This window comes from Passer domesticus, chromosome W, assembly GCF_036417665.1.
Source record: "Passer domesticus isolate bPasDom1 chromosome W, bPasDom1.hap1, whole genome shotgun sequence".
In the NCBI taxonomy this organism is placed as follows: domain Eukaryota; kingdom Metazoa; phylum Chordata; class Aves; order Passeriformes; family Passeridae; genus Passer; species Passer domesticus.
In genome coordinates this window covers 43,517,682-43,540,463 of record NC_087511.1, presented here as the reverse complement: position 1 = coordinate 43,540,463, position 22,782 = coordinate 43,517,682, and the positions used below count along the sequence as shown (strand labels likewise).

Below are 22,782 nucleotides of genomic sequence, written 5' to 3'. Positions count from 1 at the left end.
AGACAGAGAAAAAAACTGGAATTATTTTAACTGCCATGGCTAGACAGGAGGTAAACAATGTCAGACATAGACAAGCATCTTCAAATTGCCATTCCAACCAGACAGGGAGGGACCAAACATACTCAAACCCACTACAACAGGAGCTTCAAAACCCCCACTACCACAACCCACCAAACAAATGTATTTTCTCGTAGGTATCTAAAAAATAATTCATGTGTTGCCTTTTGTCCAACTTGGAAATGAAATTCAAGATAATTTTAGTAACGAGGTAATATAAAAGGGGATCTTTACTTGAAGGCCTTTAGAGGCAGTTATGGAAAGATGTCTACAAAAGCCCCCCCCCCCCCCCCCCCCCCCGGGGTGTGTACATTTTCAGAGGTTTTAGGAAATTACCATAATTGATGAAAAGCACCAATTAGGAGCACATGTGGTGATGCAATTCCTCCCCAGGTCTAGCCCCTTTTCTGGAGCCCTTCCTTCAGCACTAGCTGTACTTTGTCCATGAGAATGTATTTTGAAGAGTTGTTCTCAGCCTTGGTTCCCAGGAAGAACCAAGATAGCATGGAGCTTTGTACCTCTCGGGGCTTGGAGCTCTGGAATTTGTTTTGTCTTTCTGCCTAGGGAAAGGCCATGGAAAAGTTTTGGGAAAACTAGCTATTAATGCAATAGATGACAGAGTTACAAATATATGTGTGAAGAATACAGAGAACATATAAAAGAAAAAAGGCAAAACCCAAATGGCATCACATGCAGCAGTGAAATATGCCTAAATGCTAAGGATTGTAGGCTATTCCCAAACCTCTCAGGAACACGTGTGAATAGAAAGGACCATACTAGAGCACAATGCAGATTAACTAAAATAACACAGAACTTACATAGTGTTTTGCAGTTTGTTTAATTTAAATAAAGTATCTTGAGCTAATTTATAAAGAGGCATTAGTTTCCAAGAGGCTGCTGAATAATTAGAAACTGTCAATAACAAATGTTAATAATGTTGTACTTTATAATTTTCCTTTCATTATGTTCTATGCAGTTGTAAGATACATTGTGAGAAGCTCTACCACATATGCATGTTAAAATACCTATGGCAGTTGCAGCTGAAAATCTGGCTGCAAAATACAGCATCATGTGAGAGAACTGTGACCAATATGCATTCCAAATGCAACAGAGATGCAAATCTGGTTAGTAAATTTAGTAATGGAAGCACTTATATGGTACCAGTTTTAAATCTAGTCAGTTTTTAGCATAGTTTCAAAGTATTTTTAATTTTGTGACACTCATGCATCTTGGTGTATTCTGTCTTTCAATTTGAAGAAACTGTAATTCATGCTTTTGTTTGCCTTGTGATGCAAGTAGTCCACTCCTAAACAGTTTGACTTTGAATATACCAAGTCAGGTGTGCCTATCAGCAGGTTAAATAATGAGCCCCTTTCTACTGCCTTCTTGTGTGTTTCTCATGGACATTCACTAGCTGCTCAGGCAGCAAATGCTATTGGCCTGTCACATGTCACCTCCTGCCTAAACAGGATTTATATTCATGAATGTGGCTTGTTGGTGGCCCTTTGATAGGATGCTTTGACCTTGTCTTCCCTGAGGCACAGCAGCATTATCCCAGGCATGCCTGACTGCCCTCCTTTCTTTCCTCTATACTGCAGAATAGTCCTCTCCCACAGTGTCTCACATCCTTCTTGTGTGCCAGCATGTGCTATAATTAATCTGTCCTTTTTCTTTCTTTTACAAATCAAATGCTATTCTATAACCCTTTAACAGTTATGCAGATGGAATCTGAAAAGGGAATATTTGTTCAGGACCTATGTTTAAACTGTTCTCTGGGTAGTTTACATGGCCAAGGCCATAATTCAAAGGCATTCAGGTCTGGGGCCCGCAGTATAAGGACACAGACCGACTGGAGCTGGTCCAGTGGAGGCCACAAAGATGCTCAGAGGGCTGGAGCACCTCTGGTATGGAGACAGGCTGAGACTGTTCAGCTTGAAGAAGAGAAGGGTCCAGGGAGACCTTAGAGCACATTCCAGTACCTAAAGTGGCTACAAGAGAGCTGGAGAGGGGCTTTTCACAAGGGCGTGGAGTGATAGTGTTATGAATAGAAAGTTGTATTTTTTTTTTTTTTTTGAGTTTCAGAGTTAAAAAACAAGTCAGACCAGTCAGACCTCTTTGGTTTCGCTGCCAAAGAAAAGCTACTCAATTACCCGTTAATGGCCGGTGATTAACCATTGTTTCCCTGATGCTGGCCGCTTGCCAAGAAGACACCAGGACAGACCCTCCAAGGTAAAGAGAATAGCAGTGACATCAGAGCCAGTATGCAGATGAGAAATGCATTACGCCCCAAATTTTTACAGTTTTTACAAGAAAAACACCTAAAATCACGAGCCAACAAGTGACTTAAGTGACGTCTAAGGATGGGAGCGTAGTCCTGTACCTGTTTGGACCCTTTTTGCTTCTCACCCTAACCTGAAAAGATACTGATTAAAGAGACACCCCGGGGTGTTAGACAAACAAGCCAGGAATCTGCTACTCTCCCGTGAGGACGGAATCCTCAGCTCTGTCTGCAGACCAGCGGACAAAGCTGCATCATCCTCCTTCTCCGTGCCACGCCTGGGAGCAGCGGCAGTGTGGGCGCAACCTGTCGATTTCTCCCCACCTGAGCTGATTCTTCTTAATAAAGACATTAAAAAGGAGAAAGATCTCCTGCCCATTTATTTCAATAGGACAAGGGGGAATGGCTTCAAACTGACAGAGGGCAGTGTTAGATTAGATATTGGGAAGAAATTATTTATTTTGAGGGTGGTGAGGCACTGGCACAGGTTGCCTGGAGAAGCTGTGTATGCCCCATCCCTGGCAGTGTTCAAGGCCAGGTTGGATGAGGCTTTGGGCAACCTTGTCTAGTGGAAGATGGCCCTACCCATGGAGGGGGGTTGGAATGAGATTAATTTTAATGTCCTTCCCACCCAAACCATTTTGTGATTCTGTGATTGGGTTGCTGTGAAGTTGATTTGTAGTACAAGCAGGATGGTAGGCCAAAATGCAGTAGAATGTGTAGTGGATGTCCTGGGGCTTCAGCATACATTGCAACCCAAAGGTGAATGCAAGAAGCAAAGATCTAAGCATTCTTTTAGATTCTAATGATAATGCTTTTTAACAGCTGCTACTCTTAAAGGAAGATTTTGTCTTTTTTTTTCAGTAGGTGTAGCAGTGCTTTTGCTACTTTTATCAATTGTGTGTTACCTTCCCTCCTGATCTTGTTAGCTAACTCCTCCTGTTCCTGGACCCTTGTCCTAGTTTATGGCAAATTTGGGAGGAAAACCTCCAAAGGAATCCCTCTAGAAAGCAAATTTAAGCAGCCCCTCCCTGAAGGAGTGTAGGGGGATGCCCCCAATGAGAGAGGGACAAACTAGCCTTTGTCCCCCAAAAAAGGAAGGAAGCCCAGAAGTTTCTCCCAACGATCAGGTGAAAAGACACCTTATAGGACCCCAGAGACTTCACTAAAACCTTGGGGTCACCTAATTGGAGGAAAGCCAAAAGGTCCCGCCTGGGCCATCAGGTAGAAAAAGAGAGAACAAAGAGACCACGAGGCTTTTGTGAAGGTGTTTTACCAGGAGCAGACCTCTGTACCTGGATCGGATTTTCTGTTTATTGTTTTTCCTTTTATTAAACCTTTTTGTTTCCAACACTGCAGCAGAAGCCATCCTGCTCATTATTTGCCTCCAAAGGTAGTAGCTGAGCTATCCTTGGTGTATTAAGTTCCCTTTTAAAGGCTCATAAAACCCTGGCCCGAGAAAACAGAACTTAATACCTCCCCTCACCGGTTCGGGAGACATAAATCTCCTTCAAGAAAAGGGGGAAAAACTGTTTATTTAATAAGCAAAGTATTCACAAGCATAAAAATGAATAACATTAAATAATAAAACCTCTTGCTGTTCTGAAGAGCTGGCAAAATTCATAAAGTCTTGTAGTTCAGAGAGGTGTGTCTCTGCTTGCTCAGTCTGTCTCTCTTCACCCCCCACCCCTAGCACTAGAATGCAGCTTTCTGGGCCCTGGTGGGCCACAGGTGTGAGCTCCTGGTTTTATTTTGAGTTTTTGGTCCAGACCAGGTTTGAACAGTTCCAGGAAAAATGACACAGTCTTGGGAAAACTTTCCTTGCTGTAGCTAACAAGCAAACCAGCGAAAAAACAAAGAAAAACTCCCTGTCTCTCACTGTCTGTGCTGCAGACAACATAGTCCATGAGAAAGAATGCAGGGTAGCAAGTGCAGTTTCTGAAAACAAACTGCCCACTTCTTCTCCCCTCCTTTGCTCTCAGAACCAGTCTTAGAGGCACAAAACTCAATATCCAACATAAGCAGAAGAGACGATTGGGGATACAAGCATCATAAAGTCACCCTAGGACATTCTACCCCTTATCCCCATATTATCAGCATACTATCAAAAATAATATATATTCTAACTCTACACACACATACATTTATACATACATATATATATCACATATATACAGTATACTGCTATATACAGACAATGGCAGTGACATTCAGCAAATGGTGATATTTACACATGGTTCTCACCCAACAATCAGATCTCCCTGAGGTACACATCGTGTTGTTCCATTTCTCTGCATTAGCCACCAAGTGCAGCCTGGTCCCTGAAGAAAGATAACCCCACAGATGGGTTTGTGTGTACTCGAGGCGGAATTAATCCAAACAGTTGTCCCTAACAGACCTCTGACATGTACCACTGGGACTTTATCTACTGTATGCAGGGGCTCAGATTGGGTAGGGCCTGCTCAGTTGGTGGAACCTCAGGTATTAACTAACCAGGTGGCCTTTTCTAGATGCTGCTACCAATTTTTGAAAGATCCCCCACCCAAAGCTTTCAAGGTGGTTTTTAACAGTCCACTGTAGCTCTCCAATTTTCCTGCAGCTGGTGCATGGTAGGGAGTATGGTACACCTGTGGATGCTGACAGTCTGGTCAGAGAGAAAGGTAAACTTTCCCAGGCATTGCTCTGGGAGAGCTTTGAGAAAGCTAAAAGAAATAATTAAAATAATCTTTAATTTTTGCAGCTGGTGTTTTGAACTTGTTGTTTACTTTTACGGTGTTTACAAGAAGGGTGTTGTTCCTAATTAGCTAATGATGTGAGGGGTGTTGATTGAGAACCAATCAAGTCCAGCTTTCTCGGAACAGTCTATAAAAGAATGTGATGTCTAATAAACTTTGCTATTGCCTTCTGAGAAGACTCTGGAGTCTGTGTCATTTTATTCAGACATCCCTAATACAATAGCAACAGTGCACCCACTCAATGCCATGTTCCCTAGCCCAGGTGTTGATAAGGCTGTTCTCGAAATGAGTCTCGTTGACTGACTCAATCCTCTCTGGTGTTCCATGCCTCCAAAGGACATGCTTTTCAAGGCCTAGGATGGTGTTACGGGCAGTAGTGTGAGACACAGGGTAGGTTTCCAACCATCCAGTGGTGGCTTCTACCATTGTGAGCACGTAGCGCTTGCCTTGGCGTGTCTGGGGCAGTGTGATGTAGTCAATCTGTCAGGCCTCCCTATACTTCTGCTTGGACCACTGCCCACCATACCATAGGTGCTTCACTCGCTTGGCCTGTTTGATGGCAGCACACGTCTCACAGTCATGGATAACCTGCGAAATACTGTCCATGGTTAAATCCACCCCTCAGTCTTGTGCCCACTTATAGGTGGCATCTCTACCCTGATGACCTGAGGCATCATGAGCCCATTGAGCTAGGAACAACTCTCCCTTTTGTTGCCAATCTAAATCTATCTTTGACAACCCTATCTTTGCTGCCTGTTCTACCTCCTTGTTATTTCGGTGCTCCTCATTAGCTCTACTCTTGGGGACATGGGCATCTACATGGCAAACTTTAACAGGTAGTTTCTCTACCCCGTTAACAATGTCTTTCCACTATTCAGCAGCCCAGATTGGTTTTCTCCTGTGCTCCCAATTAGCCTTTTTCCACTTTTTCAGCCATCCCCACAGAGCATTGGCTACCATCCATGAATCAGTGTAAAGGTAGAGCTTTGGCCACTTCTCTCTTTCAGCAGTGTCCAGGGCCAACGGCCTTGAGTTCAGTGAGTTGGCTTGATCCACCTTCTCCTTCAGTAGCTTCTGTGACCTGTTGTGTTGGGCTCCATACAGCTGCTTTGCACTTTCATTTCATGCCTATGATGTAACAAGAATCATCATTAAAAAGTTTCTTTTGCTGGCAGTTGGTTGTATGGTGGAGCTTCTCCAGCATGCGTCATTTCTTCTTGCTCTTCTTCCTTAGTGAGACCAAAGTTTTCACCTTCAGGCCAATTGGTAATTATTTCCAGAATCCCAGAGCGATTCAGTTTACCAATACGGGTGTGCTGTGTGATGAGAGCAATCCACTTGCTCCATGTGGCATTGGTGGCATGGTGGGTAGAGGGAACCTTTGCTTTGAATTTCCACCCCAGTAGTCAGGGTGCCAGGAGGAGTCATGCTTCAGTGCCTATTACTTCTGAGGCAGCTTGGATGCCTTCATATGCTGCTAAGATCTCCTTCTCTGTTGGGGTGCAGTTGGCTTCAGACCCTCTGTAGCTTAGGCTCCAGAATACTAATGGTCAGCCTCGAGTCTCCCCAGGAACATTCTGCCAAAGGGCCCAGGACAGACTATGGCTCCCAGCTGAGGAGTAGAGAATGTTCTTCATATCTGGTCCTGTCCTGACTGGGCCAAGAGCTACTGCATGAATGATCTCCTGCTTGATCTGGGAAAAGGCTTGTTGCTGTTCAGGGCCCCACTGGAAATTGTTCTTATGAGTAACTGCCGCTTCTCTTTCCCTGGCTAGCTGATGACAAGGGGGGGGGGGGGGGGGGGGCGGCAGGTTCCCCCTGGAGCTCCGTTGAATCCCAGCTGTCAGTTGTTTCGGTGCATTATAAAACACAGGGATTTATGGGGGTCCAGGGAAACTTTATTTGATGGTAAACTTCCCCTTTTCCTCTCCCGGGACCCCGATCAAGGGGCAAACAAAGACTTACATGTGGGGGCAGGTCGCAGGGGAAGGCACAACTTTCAACAAATCGGGAGAGCTGGGAGTAAAAGACCCAGGCGGAGACCACAATAGTGAACCAATAAAATTCCAAGGGAGGAAAAACAGTTTCAGTAAACGGCTAAAGTTTGGAGAAATAGAAACTAGAAACTAGCTGATGAAATAACTGGGAAAAGGTGGAGACAAAAGGAAAACAGCAACAAGGAAAACCACCAAACCACATATCAAACCATAAACCTACTAATAAAACAAAAGGCACGATACAACAAGTAACCAGGTAGAGAGGGCTAACAATCTGGCTCTTCTCAGGAATATTCATTCTCCAGGAGCCTATGGCTCTTAAGAAAGCTTGTGTTTCCTTCTTGGTTGATGGGGACATTGTTGTGATCCTGTTGATTACATCGGTGGGAATCTGACACTGTCCATTTTGCCACTTTACTCCCATGAACTGGATCTCTCGAGCAGGTGCCTTAACTTTGTTCTTCTTGATGGTAAAAACGGCTTTCAGGACAATTTGGATGATTTTCTCTCCTTTCTCAAACACTTCTCCCACTGTGTCCCCCCAAACAGTGATGTCACTGACGTACTGCACATGTTCTGGAGCCTCACCCTTTTCCAGTGCAGTCTGGATCAGTGCAATGCAGATGGTAGGACTGTGCTTCCACCCCTAGGGGCAATCAGTTCCAGGTGTACTGCACTCCCCTCCATGTGAGGGCAAAATGAGGTCTGCATTCTGCTGCCAGAGGAATGGAGAAAAATGCATTGGCAATGTCAGTAGTGGCATACCACTTTGCTGTTTTGGACTCCAGCTTGGGTTGGAGCTCCAACATGACTGACACCGCAGCGGTCAATGGTGGAGTCATGGAGTCATTTCATTCAAGGCACGATAGTCCACAGTCAATCTCCATTCTCCTTCAGGCTTGCACAAAGGCCAAATGGGGCTGTTGAAGGGTGAGTGGGTCTTGCTGACCACCCCTTGGCTCTCTAACACATGGATCGTCTTGTGGATGGGAATCACAGCATCTCAAGTTGACCAGTACTGTCAGCAGTGCACTGTTGAAGTGGCATTTGGTACTTGTTGCTCTTCCACTTTCAGAAGTCCTACTGCAGATGGGTTGTCTGATAGTCTAAGCAAGATTTTCAATTGCTTAATACCCTCTGTCTCCACAACACCTATCCCAAAAGCCCACCTGAGTCCCTTTGGGTCTTTGAAATACCCACTTCAGAGGAAGTCTATGCCCAAAATGCACGGGGCCTCTGAGCCAGTCACAATAGGGTGTTTCCTCCACTCATTTCCAGTCAGGCTCTCATCAGTTTCCACCAATGTCAAATCCTGTCATCTCCCTGTCATGCTAGCAATAGAAACAGATTCTGCCCCCACATCTTGATGGGATTAGTGTGCACTGTGCACCAGTGTCAACCAAAGCCTCATATTTTTGTGGTTCTGATGTGCCATTCCAAGAAATCCACTCAAGACTCACTAATCTTCTGGATGGAGGTAAAACAAAAAATCAATAGAATATGGAGATATAGAGGGGTTGAATTAATTTCTGTACCCATGTATTCACCATCATCAGAGGACTGGTGGCGGGGTGGGGGGACAATTGCAGCATTCCCAGTTGTGCAAGCTAATGGGACAACACCTGACAAATACGTACCCTTTAATTGGCAAATCCTCTCAGAGCTACCCCAGCTGGCTGCTAAACACAGGCTGGGGTCACCTGCTGTTGCAAATATGCTTTGATTTATAACTGCTAGTGAATTAACCCCCTATGATATGAAGCAGATTGCAAATTTGCTCTGTACTCCAGTGCAATATATGATGTTTGAATCAAGCTGGAGGTCTTATGCAGAAGACCATGGACTACAAAATTCAAGAGCTTCGCAGCAGGACCCATGTTTTGGGGCAGGGATTTCTCAACTTATGGGACTGCTCCCCATGGAAGACCCACAAACCCAAGCACGCCTGAACCCCTTAATCCTAGCTCAAGCAATGGACTTAGCAATGCTAGCTCTAACAAAAATTACAAATATGTCTGTGCCTACCAGAAGTTATTCAAGTATAAGACAAAATCCTGACAAATTATATATGCAGTTCATAGAATGTTTGCAAGATGCTATGGAAAAACAGATATCTAACAGCAATGCAAGGTGCCAATTAATACTGCAGCTAGCACAAGATAATGCAAATGTGCACTGTAGAAAGATTATAGATGCATTACCTAAAGAGAATCCCTCCCTAGAGGATATGATAAATGCATGTGCTAAGGTTTGGACTGGATCTCACAACATGGATATGTTAGCTAATATTATTACAGCTGCTATTAAACAAACATCCCATAGTTACAAATGTGAACAACAAGGCCACGTGAAGGTAAACTGTCCACACCAGTCCATACCACAAGGGACATTTTAAGGACAGTCCCAAATGTACTGGACTCAGGTCGTAAGTAATCAAGGACCTAATATGGTCCGTCCTGCCCTACATCCTGCTCAGGACCACAGGAAGCATCCTCCTGATGGCCCGTCAACAGACATCGCAGAGCCATGTATGGAACAGTGCTGAAACAACTTGATCATCTACCTCATGGAAATCTGGGACTCTTGAAGTAACAGTTCATATAAGGACTTTAATTGTTTGCAAATTGTTTTATCATTTTTTTCTCACAGTTCTAAAGTTGAATGTTTCAAAGTTATAATTTCAGTTTAGAGTTAAGATGTAACTGTTCACAAATTGTTTTTCTAGTAGTTGGGTTTTTCTCTAACAGTTCTAAGGGTTAAATGGTTTCTTGTTTTTAGAGTTAACTTGTAACTTGTAACTATAAATAGTTAATCTATGGCATGTTAGCCTAAGGGATTTTGATCTCTCCTAACAGCTCCTGGAAGTGAGTGCTGCAACTCCAGTAGTACATGGGACACATTGCTAGCTGAGGGGAGCTGAGTTCATTGAATTGGGTGGAAAACCTCATTCAAATTAGACTCATGCTGTCTTTTGTCACCCTGTCTGCAAGAGGCCCTTGGAAGTAGAATAACAGAGAGCACTTTGCATTTTTTAGTGTAACTGAAAGGGTGGGTTGTCTCATTGCAGCTGATCTGAAGTTGCCCCCTAAACTCAACCAACCTAGAAGAAAACAAGTCCCTGGATAAGGCAGGGATAGGTTGGATTCAAACCCAAGCAAAGACCTCCATTTACATGGAGGTTTAAGGTGCTTGATTGGCCCATTACAATTCTGTCCAGGCTGGCTTGTTTTGCTTGGGGGGTGGTTGTTCTGGTTTGAAAGCAAAACAAGTGAGAGACTGTAGCCATGATATTTTATGAAAAATCCTCTGCTAGGATTTTTCCCCTCCTGAGGAGCTGAGAGCCTCAGTAAAGAAATGTAAACAATAACTATCTGCTGCTGTGGAATGAAACAGGTGCATCTTCCATTGGTCCATGTGGATTGTTTTCAATTAGTGACCAATCACAGCCACCTGTGCCAAGGCTGTGAGCAGTCACGGGATTTTTGTTATGCATTCTGTTCTATTCTTGGTCTTTGTAGCCTTCTGATCATCTTCTCTCTCTGTTCTTTTAGTATAGTTTTAATGTAGTATTTTAGTATAATATATAACATAATAAATCAGCCTTCTGAGAAAAATGGAGTCAAGCCTCGTGTCCTCACACATGGGTGGTTTCCCGCAAGAAGAGACTCCAAGTCAGAAATACAATTTATTAGGAAAAGGGAAAAAAAACCCCAACCAAATACATGCAATAATACAAAAGAAAAACCACTGACAGAGTCAGAATACAACCTGACACCCTGCTAGTTAGGGTGGAGGTAGCAGTCCAGATGAAATGGTCTTGTTGAAGTGGTGATCCTGTAGAAACGATCTGGTAGCTCTTGTCCTCTGGAAACCAGTGGGTAAGGGCAGCTGTTCCTCTGGGAATCCACTGGAAAGACTGACTGCTCTGTCCCAAAACCCAGATTATATCCATGTGGGGATGCTTAGCTCCTCACCCCTGGGTGGAGCATCTCACAATGGGCTGATATCGTTCTGAGTCATGCAGTGGGTCCTTGATTACCTGTTAAACAGAAATGGCTCCCGGAGGGAGTTATCTCTAAGTCATGCGGCAAGACATTGATGGGCCCATTAACAGGAGATAAGGAAAAAACCAATGCCCCTCCTGGTTTCAGCAGCTCTTGAGGATGGGTATAGAATACATTTTTATATTGTAACCTAAGACAGTGGTGCACTTTACTTAGGTGTAATACGGTACATTGAGTGCCATATTTCTTATAACTACCCTTTTACAATATAATAACCAAACTAACAGTACATGCTTAACAATTATCAACTATTTTACAACAGTTTCTAACCTATTTTTGACAATTCCCCCCTCTAACTATTTGATCAGGCTTCCAGCCTGCATCAACCTTTTAACGTTCAACTTCTACTTTTCTCGGTTTCTCATACTGTTCAAGCATATCTCTGGCATTCTGATCACTCTGTTCTTTTATTAACATTACTTTTTCGCCATTGTTCCCTTCTATGTTACTTTGCAGCATGATGCTGCTTTGGATAATGCTGGTTACTATCCGGACTGGACATGGAATTGTACATGGTAGAAATATTACACTTGCTAGTGCACACACCACAAAGAAGACCAATTTCTTCCACCATTTACTGTTCCATGTGAACAAGTTGTCCCACCAATTGGAGTCTCCAAACAAGGGGGTCCATTGCTGTGCTCCAACATAGGTGAGTTTTCTAATATTTTGAGATATGTTTTTTATTACGTGACTATGGTCATCGATGTCTAGGCAGCATTCTGAAGTATTAAATTTTCCACAGATCCCTCCTTCCTCTGCGAGGAGGTAGTCCACTGCCAATTGGATCTGGTAAATTACTGCTCGTGTTTGTTGTTGCTGCTGGTTTAAGAGATCAGTGGTCAGAGTTGTTTGATTTGATATTATTTCAAGTACTGCTTGTAAACGGATGATTCGATTGAGCATGTATACTGGGGTTCTGTACCCCCAGGATCCATCTTGGGCCCAGGTAGCCGGCCCATAAGTATCAATAAACTTTTGTGGGGTCCAAATTTCATTGTTCCGATTTTGGGTTCCGCCAAATAAACTCCTCTTCTTTCTGGCCAGATCATCATATACTGGGACTCCCAAGTTTGATTTTGCATACTTCAGCAGTAAGAAAAAGGATGGTTTTATTGCTCCAATTGTGCAACTCCTGGTCCACCCTCCCAGTAACTTCACATATGCTGTGTTGTCACAGATCCAAAATAAATTTTTAGGTGCATCCCAGAAATTAGAATCTCAATTTGTTATATGTTTCCAATATTTGGATAGGGTTTCTATTGCCCAGAATGGGTTAATATAATCTTCTAAGCATTGAAACATTTTTTTCTTTTTCACTGTATGCACATCTACTTTCAGTTTTTTCTATTGACCAATATGAATGAAGGGTTTCTGGGATTCACCTGGTGTGTGTGTGTCATTTGCTGCTAGATATCTTTTACATGGCGTTTCTCCTACTTCTATAGTATACATTTTCCCTTTTCTGGATAAACACTCTTCCCCTGTTATTGTTGATTTTATCTTCCACTCTCCTTCCCTTCTTTTGGATACTACCATGCTTTTTCTTGATGTAATCCATTTTAAAATGTCTAGGGGACCTAAACTGATACCGTCCCATGGCGAAGTTTCATTTAAGTGTGTCCCCCCCGCACACCCAAGAATCAGTCAAATTAAATTTTTTTAAAATCTTTTCCACCATATCAATAAAAAGATTCTTTCCATGTATTTGCCCCTCTCTATCCCTTTGTCTTTTCAATTGCACTTCTTTCTCTTTGAATTTATCCTCTAAGTTGGCTTCACTTTCTTGTTCAAAACAAACCCATCTTTCATAGGTCACTTTCCTGACATCCTCTGGCTTGGGTTTGCAATATTTTTAGCCAACCAATATATTTTATTATCTTCTTTACAGGTTGTTAACTGGGAGTGATTGATACATTTGGGATTCATGTTTGTATGTACTCCAATTAATACACTTACTGTATCTCCTCTATACAAGGGATAGTAACACTTCTCACAAGTGTTTCTGCCACTTCCTTTAAAGTGGATGAGTAGTAGCATTGCTAAGAGTGGGAGTCTAGTACGGGCTGGCCTCCTTACCTCTCAGTCCACAGGGGTTTTCTCGGTGCCCTGAGAGTATTTCCCAGAAGTAGTTCCTGATTCAGTCTTGCCTCCCACCTCTGGTTTTCCCTTCTTCTGGAGACATTCTGCCATGACCCTTATTGTACCGACTCCCTTTCTTCAATTTGGTCCCAATTAGGGTTGCAAGGAGAGTGCTCTATGGAACAGTACCGGAAACTGAGATGTTACTTTGATTGTCAATTCTTAGCTGAACAAAACTTAAACTTATACTATAACTATAACAAACATTAACAAACTTTAAGGATATACAGATAACAATGTAGATGTTTCCTGTGGGGGATTGTGTTTGGGGTTGTGCTTCTTTTGGTGTTTTCCTCGGGACCAATTTCAAGTCTTTATAGTCTCTGCTGCCTATAGTCCATTTGCTTGCCTCAGCTGGGGATTGTACTGGACCCTTCACTCGACTTGCATGAGTCCACCTCCACTCCTTTGTTCTTACTGCGGTGTTTGTTGTAAGCAGCACCTGGAAGGGGCCTTCAAAGTGAGCAGTTAGTGGAGTTTTTTTCCATGATTTAATCAATACCCAGTCTCCCGGGTTAATACCATGTATTTTACAGTTCAGTGGGGAAGTTTAGGGGAGGTAGCCCTTTTTCCTTAGTTCTTCTAGGGTTGTTGTTACTGTTTCTATATATTTTTGCATTGTCATCCCCCCTTCTAGATGTTCCCCAATACTGTACAGGGTAAGCAAGAAAGGCAGCCCAAACAACATTTCGTAAGGAGAGACCCCTAGATCTGTTTTGGGTCTCATTCTTATTCGTAATAGGGCTAGTGGCAAACATTTCACTCAATTCCATTTGGTTTCTAAGACAAATTTTGTTAAGATATTCTTTAAGGTTTGATTCACCCTCTCGACCCTCCCAGAACTCTGAGGGTGCCAAGTGGTGTGTAACTCCCACTTTATTCCCAAGGTTCTGATGACTTGTTGCAGAACACTGGATGTAAAGTGGGGACCACGGTCGGAATCAATAATATTTACTATAATAATAATAATTTCTTTTGAATAATTTATTCCAAGAAAACTTTTGTCATAGTTTGGGCTGTCTCCCTTCTCGTGGGGAATGCTTTAACCCAGTGGGTTAGATGATCAACTATGACCATTAGGTGTTTATATCCTTGGGCTGGAGTTAATTCAGTAAAATCAACCTGAATACTCTGGAAAGGTCTTATGGCTAATTTCCTATAGTAGAAGAGCAACCCCCACCCGGGGAATAATGTGCTCTGACTCCATGATTTAGAAGGCTGAACAATTGCTGTATTAAGCTATACTATATTACACTAATACTATACTAAATTGCATACTAAAGAGATACTATACTACAAAGATACTAAAGAAAAACCCATGACTGCCTGGAGACAGTCAGGACACAGCTTTTACCCAATTGGCCAAGGTAGCAAAACAGCCTTCACCGGTGTCCAATAACCAAATCACTTCCAGTAAACAACCTCCATAACACATTGCACATGTGCCAAACAACAAGAGCAGTGAATAGAGATAAGAATTGTTTTCTCTTCTTCTCTGAGCTTCTCACTGCCTTCCCCAGGAAAATCCTGGGAGAGAGAATTATGTTGGTCTCTGTTCAGAGAATGTGAATACCACAGCTTCCTCCCTCATGGAGTGTTTTTTTGCATCACCTTTTTGTTTACTCTTTGGCAGGTTAAACAGTCTCCTGTGATGGATCTGGCTATTTCATATATTCCCATCCCCATGTAATATTTCAGGAAAGGATCGCACATTCCTTGTCTTCCCCAGTGAGTTAATCGGTGTATGTCTTCCATCACTTTCCTGGTTATTATTCGGTTGAATATTTGTCGCCTGTCTGGGGTCCACCACTTTCCATCCTCTGTTTTTACCCCACCCATTTTCTCTATTTCTTTTAGCTCCTTGTCATTGAAAATTGGTACCCCCTCTTACCTTATTTTTCCTTGGTCTTCTTTTACCCTTAGGACTATGACTGGGTCCCCCATTTCTAAGGCTGCTTCTTTGGCCACCAAGTCTGCTAATTTGTTTCCTTGGATTTCAGGGATATCCTCTTTTGGTGGCCTTTAATATGGACTATGGCAATTTCTTTCAGTTCTCTGAGGGATTTGAGTACTTCCCTGATCAGACTTTCATGTGCCAGATTTTTCCTTTTTGAGTTAAGGTATCCCCTCTCTTGCCAGATTTTTCCAAAGGTATGAGCTATCCCAAAGGCATATCAAGAATCCGCGTAGATTATCCCTATATTGTCTACTAATAAATCTAAACCTCTCTTTAGGGCATATATCTTGCAACATTGTGCAGACCAATTTGAGGGTAATTTCCCCTTTTCTTTGATCTCCTCTGCTTCAATAATGGCATATCCTGACACCCTTTTTCCCATTACAATTTGAGAGGCTCCATCTATATACAGGATCCTTCCATATGGTAAGGGGTCTTCTTCTAGGTCTCCTCTTACTTTTGTTTGTATCTCAATTAGCTCTATACAATTATGATCTAAATTTTCCATTGGTTTCCTGGTTAGGAATTGAGCAGGATTTAAACATTTTGAGGTGACAATCCCTAGATTCTTGATATTCATCGGGGTTATTTCATACCTCAGTATTCAACTGTCTGTTAGCCACTGAGGACATTTTTGGCTTAACACTATCCTCTAGTTGTGGGGTGTGTGTACTCGAATCCTCCCATTGAATGTAAGCTTTAGAGTGTCTTCTAATAAGGTAGCTGTGGCTGCCACAGCTTGAATACAGGCTGGCCACCCTCTTGCAATAATTTTGACAGATAAGCCACCATCTTCCTGCTTCCCCCCCAATCTTGGGTTATTACTCCATATGCTATCCCTTCATTAACATTAACAAACAGATCTAACAAACAGATCAAATGGTTTTCTTAAATAGGTGGGCTCAAAACTGGGGCTTTTGTCAATCAAGCCTTTAAGTCTTGGAACTGTTCAGTATCCTCTGGAGTCCAGGCTACAGGTTCTGTACTTATTAATTTTTCATACAAATCTTTTACAGTTTGAGTATACTGATCAATCAATAATTTACAATAGCCCATTAGACCTAATAGTTTTCTTACATCTCTTTTAGTCTTGGGTGGTGGAATTGACAGGATCCTCACAACTCTTTCAGGACTGAGTTTTTTGTACCCTTTTCCAATTAGGTGCCCCAGGTACTTTACCTCTTCTTCTACAAATTGGAGTATTTTCTTTGATACTTTCAATCCTTTTTTCCCAGGAAATTTAATAAATTTATACTGGCCTGTTGGACTTGTTCTTGATCTTTGCCTGATATTAGTAGGTCATCCACATATTGTAAAATATATATTTCTTCCACAGGTACAAAGGATTTTATAAGATCCTCTAAGGCTCATCCAAATAGGTTAGTGGACTCTGTGAATCCCTGTGGGAGGCGGGTCCACCGAAATTGTTGTTTACGTTTGCAGTCTGAGTCTTCCCATTCGAAGGCAAAACAATTCCTGCTCCACACCTCTAACGGACAGGCCCAGAAATTATCTTTCAAATCTACTACTGAGAACCATGCATGTTCTTGTGGAATTTGACTAAGAAGGGTATATGGATTTGTGTGGGGGATACTTTGTGGGGTGGTCCCGGGACGAGTGGAGAGATGAGAATCTTGACTCCATGTTTCAGAAGGCTGGTTTATTATATTATGATATATGTTATATTAAAATTATACATTACAACTATACTAAAAGAATAGAGAGAAAAGGATTCATCAGAAGGCTAGAAAGAACAATAATGGAATGCAATAACAAAGGCTTGTGACTTTCAAGAGTCCGATCCAGCTGACTGTGATTGGCCATTAATTAGAAAAAACCACCATGCACCAATCACAGATGCATCTGTTGCATTGCAGGAGCAGACAGTTATTGTTTACATTTCTTTCCTGAGGCTCCTCATCTTCTCAGGAGGGAAAAATCCTAGCAAAGGATTTTTCATAAAATATCATGGATACAGATTCGATACTATTGGATATCTGGAAATAGTTCGTTTGTTAATTTCCCTCAAGTCCTGCACCAATCAATAGGTTCCATCAGCCTTTTTGACAGCTAGAATTCGTGTGTTATGTGATGACATGCATGGTTCTAGTATGCCTTCTTCCATGACTCCCTGTATCACAGGTGTTAGTCCTCTCTGGCCATCAGGGGAGATGGGATATTGTTTTATCCTAACAGGGGGGATTCCTGGCTGCATTTTTATCTTAATTGGTGGGATATTTAACAACCTTCGCCCTCCTCCTTCCGCCCAGACAATTGGGTAATTTTTCCCATATCCCGTTCAGTTAATAACATTATTTGGAGTACCATCCTCCCCTCCTTTGGTACTACTCCAATTCCCATCTTTACTTTTAGGTCCTGCTCTAATAAGTTACAACCTAGTTTCGGGATATAAAGGAAATCAGCCCTGCATTCCTTTGAATTGCCTTTTATAATTATGCTCTGTATAACCTGGGCTCTGAACGGTTCCCCTTTTGCTCTCCACACCTGGCAGATCTTTTTGTTTAGCTGAGCCCCTCTGGGGACCTTCATCACACAGGATCAATCAGCACCCATGTCCAGTAAAAACCCATATTCTTCGCTCTGACGGCAAATTTCTAAGTTTACCGGGGGTCTATCGGACCTCCGATCTCATCCCCCAGAATGTAGAGCCCCTGACACCTCTAATCATCATCTCCTCTCAGAATCTTCTCCAGGGTGTCCTGTTCTTTCTCAATTGCTTCATCCATTTGTAATTTTTTGCAGGACCGCTTAACGTGCCCATTTTCACCACAGTAACAGTAATACACATAATTTAATTGTGGTTTTTTCCATTTACCCAGCTTCCCTTTTATTTTCTGCTCCCCCTTTTGGCTCCCCTCTTCCCACTCCTACACTTTCTCTTGCTACTGCCACCATAATTTTTGCTTTTGTTCTGTTCTTCTCCTCATCTCTCCTTAAATAAATTTTCAGAGCTTCCTTTAATAGATGGTTAATTCCCCTTTCTTGCCAGTCTTCCAATTTTTCTAATTTCCATCTAATGTCAGGCCAAGCTTTGGTAACAAACTGTACTTTTAATAATACTTGGCCCTCTGGTCCATCAGGATCAATGTTGGAATGTAACTGAAAATTTTGTTTTAATCGATTTATCCATGCCTCCCGGGGACTCATCCTTTTCTTGACTCCCATCAAATACCAATTTAGTACTGCTGCTTTTGGGTAGAGATTCCTTTATGCCTCTTTTAATTAGGGTCCTATAGTCTTTCATGTTTCTCCAGCCCTCTTCGTGGTTGGGATTCCAATTTGGGTCCACTACAGGGAGTTTTTGCTCACCTGAGGGTCCGGTGCAATTCTACTTAACCCAGGTCTTTCTCCCTGCTGACCTTATGAGGCGTATCTCCTTGGGGGAGAAGAGGATGTTCATAATAGAATGCAGCTCCCCCCACGTATATATATTGGTATTACCGGGCAGAATCAGGGGTTTTTATACCCTACAGGGGTTTTGGAAACTGTCCAATAGTAAGGGTCAGGGGAAAGTGACCTATGGGCTTACAGAGAGATAAGCAGGGTCCAAAAGGCGGAAGAGAGGGACTGCTAGGGTCCAGTCATGCTGACTTGGCATCTCCTAGCTCAGGCTTCTGCCCGCCAAGGCCTTGCAGGCCCTGAGCCTGCTACATATTGGGACTCAGGAACTAAATCTATTTGCTGAGCTGTCCTAATTGGGTCTTCCACCAGGCTAACCAGTTCCTTTTTAAATGTCCTTACTTCAGAAGCTGTCAGGGGTGTTTTACAAAACCTATTCCTCCTACCCCCCACCCCCCCCCACCTAGTGGAACTTCCCTCAGGGGGAGCAGCCTGTCCGGATTTAACTCTGGCCTTACACCACTTTTTGATCTGGTATTACAGTAAAGGCCAGCATCTGAAGGGCCATTTGACTGGCTCACTAATTCTTTGTTATTATTTTGGGAGGGTTCAGTTGTTAGGTTGGAGGATATATCCAGAGTTTTTTCCTCAGGGAAAGGTGTTGTATTCTGACTTACAGGTTGAGCATGCTGCAGGTTAGTGGGTATAGGAGGCGGCGGGGGAAAAGCATCAAGGGGTGGATATATATGAGGGAGTGGAGTTGTTGGAGGGGGTAAAAATGACATGGAGATTCCCTGAGGAGATAGAGAGGTGGGGATCATTGGAGAGAATAAAGGTAGGTTTTGAGAAGCAGGAGGCTGGGTGTTAAGTGGGGGGATGGCTTGATAGTTTGAAGGAAGTGTTGGTGGGACTACATAATCCAGGGGATCCAACCTCTTTTGAATAACTCCCTCGTTTTCTTTTTCCTTTTCCTCTGATTTCTGCTCTTTATCCTTTTTTAGTTTGTATACCTTAGAATCTCCTTCTGAGAATTTGACCCAGCAAGTAACATACTCTACTTCTTCTGAATTAGGGTTTTCTTGGTTGCATTCTTGCTGGTATAATAAATTACAGAACCACTTATCTCTACTTCCATACCAGGGCCACTTTAAGGATTTTTGTTGTAGTTTCCTCTTTGGCCAATGTTCCACACAATAATAAATGATCCTTACTTGATCTAACTTTTTAGCTGATTCCCACTTATTCCAGTCATCGAGTATATTACCAAGGAGGCTACCTGGAGGAATATTCTTATTCTTTTTCCTTGGTTGCCCTCCTCATCTACTGTGGCTCTGACCCATAGTGACTTTCAGTTACTATAAGCTTTCAGGCTAGTAAATAAAGCTGCTTACTGTTACTGGCCCTTTTAAAAGTTCTTACTCTTTTTTAACTCAAGAGAGACAAGATCTTCTAATCTCTTTCTGTTTATACAACAGGTGTCCTTGCAACAATGACTTTGGTGCCCCTGGGCACTCTTATCTGGCGTTCTTATCTAAGGAACGTTTACTCTTTGTCACTCACACACACATTCATTCACACCCTCAGGCCTGTTCATTCATACTTCTTGACTTCTGCTGAGCAGAGTTTTTGGCTCTTGTGCCTTGCCCACTCTGACTATGTAAAGTACCTTTTTTGACACTCCAGAGCCCTTGAGCAGTGACACCCTAAGTTTCCCCACTGACCTAGGTTCAGCACCCCCATAAATTTCCCTTTTATTGGACAGAGGAAGGAAACATTAGCAAACTTCTTAGACTTACACAAAGTGGATTCCTGTTGCCAGAGAATCATTGGTCCGTGTAGGCCCCCACCCTGCCCCCTTCCATCTCCCCTGAGGCTTGGCTATCCCTCTTCCCTAGAGATAGCCTCAGAGTCAGGGGTTTTGGACCTCCGTACCTTTCCCAAGCTGAACTTCCCACCCCCCCCCCCCCCCCCGTACCCTTGAGGGAATGGGCCACACAACCACCCCTCACAGCTGTGGTGCTATAAAAGTCCTACAATGCTGTAGCCCCCCTCACCTTAGGGTCTGCCCTCCAGGCTTCAGGACCACCGGGCCTCCAAGAAGGACCCTGAATCTGGTCGCCTCTAGTGCCAGTTCACCTGTAAGGCTGTCTGAGTGTCACTCAAACCTTCTCCATGGCCCCCTACATGCCCAGGGAGGTGAAGCTGATTTGCGTGTGACTCACTCTCTCCCCACAGTCCCCACAAGCCCGGGGAACAATGGCTTGTTTGCGTGTCACTCACACCTTCCCTAGAGATTGCCACTGCCCCCTACATGCCCAGGGGATGGCTTGCCAGGCTTTAATGGGGCCTGCCTAGGTGTTGGAACAAGGAGGGGTGGGGGGCAGCGCCTCACTCTGCCTTTCCTCTTTCACTTCCCTATGTTCCCACCTGGTGTCCTCACAGAAAGCCAGAACCGTGGTACTAGAAGGTCCTCCCTCACTCCGGGGCTCCAAGCTCGTCTCAAACATGCTCTCCACACACTCGTCTCCCCTGTCCCCTTCGCCCTTCCCCTTGCCCGTGGATGGGTGATATTTACCAGCTAGTGCCTTGCTCAGCTGTGCCTCACATGTGCCTCAGGCCTTTTTTCTGGATAGCAATGCAAGTTCCCTCTGTGGAACTGGGGAGGACAGGCGGCCATCCTGTCCTCTGGTCTTGGTTGGGTGAGGTCATATGCCAGATGAGTGCCCAGCTGTTATAAACGGGAACACATTCCCGGTACTAAAGTGATTACAGCATTTTTTATAATAAGGCCTGAAGCTTAGGGGGCCCGTGGGTGAGGCAGGAGCATTCCCGTCAAAGATGCTACAGCGCCAGCACTGGATCTTCTTCCTTTCTTGAGCAGCAATGTTCCCAATGTTTCAGGTGGAGCAGCACAGATTCATTGGGTTGGATGTCCCCTTTTTATACTGTTTTTTGTTCCTTTGGATTGGTTTCTGTTAGGATCCTTCATTTGCATGAAGGTTTCAAGTGCTTGATTGTCCCATTACAATTCTGTCCAGGCTGGCTGGGGGGTGGGGGTATGGGAGGTACTTTACTTACGTGTCTTACGGTATGATGAGTACGGTATTTCTTATAACTATCCTTTTAACCGCTTTTATGATATAATAACCAAACTTTTTAACAGTACATGCTTAACAATTATTGTAATATGTGATTTAGGTAATTTGTGCTTATGTAGAATATGATAGAAATATATATGCTATAATGTTTGAAAGACATATTCGAAAGTGTTACAAATCCACAGGCGGGAGCTGAGGGATTACCTCATACCGGGAGACTACTGCATGCCATTGTGAAACCGCAGATGGCAGGGAGGAAAAGCCTAATTTACAATCAAAAGAGCCTGGCTCTGGAGGACATGAGTCCTTACTCAAGAACCACCTGGGTGATGAATACTCCACAAGTACCGAGATCAAGATAGCAGGAGCCATTGGGGGAATTTGCATCCCAATGCCAGGTTCCCATAACTCAACATCAGCGTTCATCACTTGCTGTGAACTACATTGTCCAGCCCAACACAGACAAAGGAGACAACATGAATGTGTTTAACCATGAAAAGAACAAGAGACACTCTGCCTCGGCTAATTAAAGTGTATAAAAACCACTTGGACACACACTGGCGTGAACAGAGGGGGTTCTGATGCGATAGAGGTCGGACCAGTGTTCACCCAGCGCCGAACCCTAGGTCGACGCTGTCCCTTTTGATTGTGGCTATCGGAGACCATATCTCAGTCGTGAAATAAAATTTATCTTTATTAATTATTAATTTGGCTTGATCGATTTTTACCCATAACAATTATTATCAACTATTTTACAACAGTTTCTAACCTATATTTGACAGAAACCACAGGAAAGAATAAAATATATTGACTTGATCTCAGGATGTCATGCAGATAAGTCATAAGTCAGGATGGGAAACCTAAAACAAGAGGAGTCCCTGCAATATCAAAAGCTCTCAGGAATGTTTTGAATAATATATGCGTTAATGAATATGCATATAACCCCAGCAATGCAACCGTATAAAGAGAACATTTTTTAAGCAATTTTCGTGCTCTTTGGCCATTTGCCAAAAGCACCCCAGCACTGGAATAATTGTTTGTCCCTCTTTTATCCTTTATTAAACTTTTAAAAGTTCTAAAGAGTGAACTCTGTT

At 43.2% G+C, this 22,782-nt stretch overlaps 1 protein-coding gene across 1 annotated transcript in view; it reads right to left on the bottom strand.

Moving 5' to 3' along the window:
* The window catches only part of LOC135289061 (uncharacterized), a 45,929-nt gene that overhangs the window by 301 nt on the left and 22,846 nt on the right, over positions 1-22,782 (bottom strand). The window contains exons 2-4 of the mRNA XM_064402429.1: positions 7,486-7,713; positions 7,036-7,086; positions 6,671-6,845 (exon numbers count right to left, since the gene is read on the bottom strand). Coding sequence (XP_064258499.1) covers positions 6,671-6,845; positions 7,036-7,086; positions 7,486-7,713 — 454 coding nt within the window. The remainder of the gene's footprint in view (positions 1-6,670; positions 6,846-7,035; positions 7,087-7,485; positions 7,714-22,782) is intronic.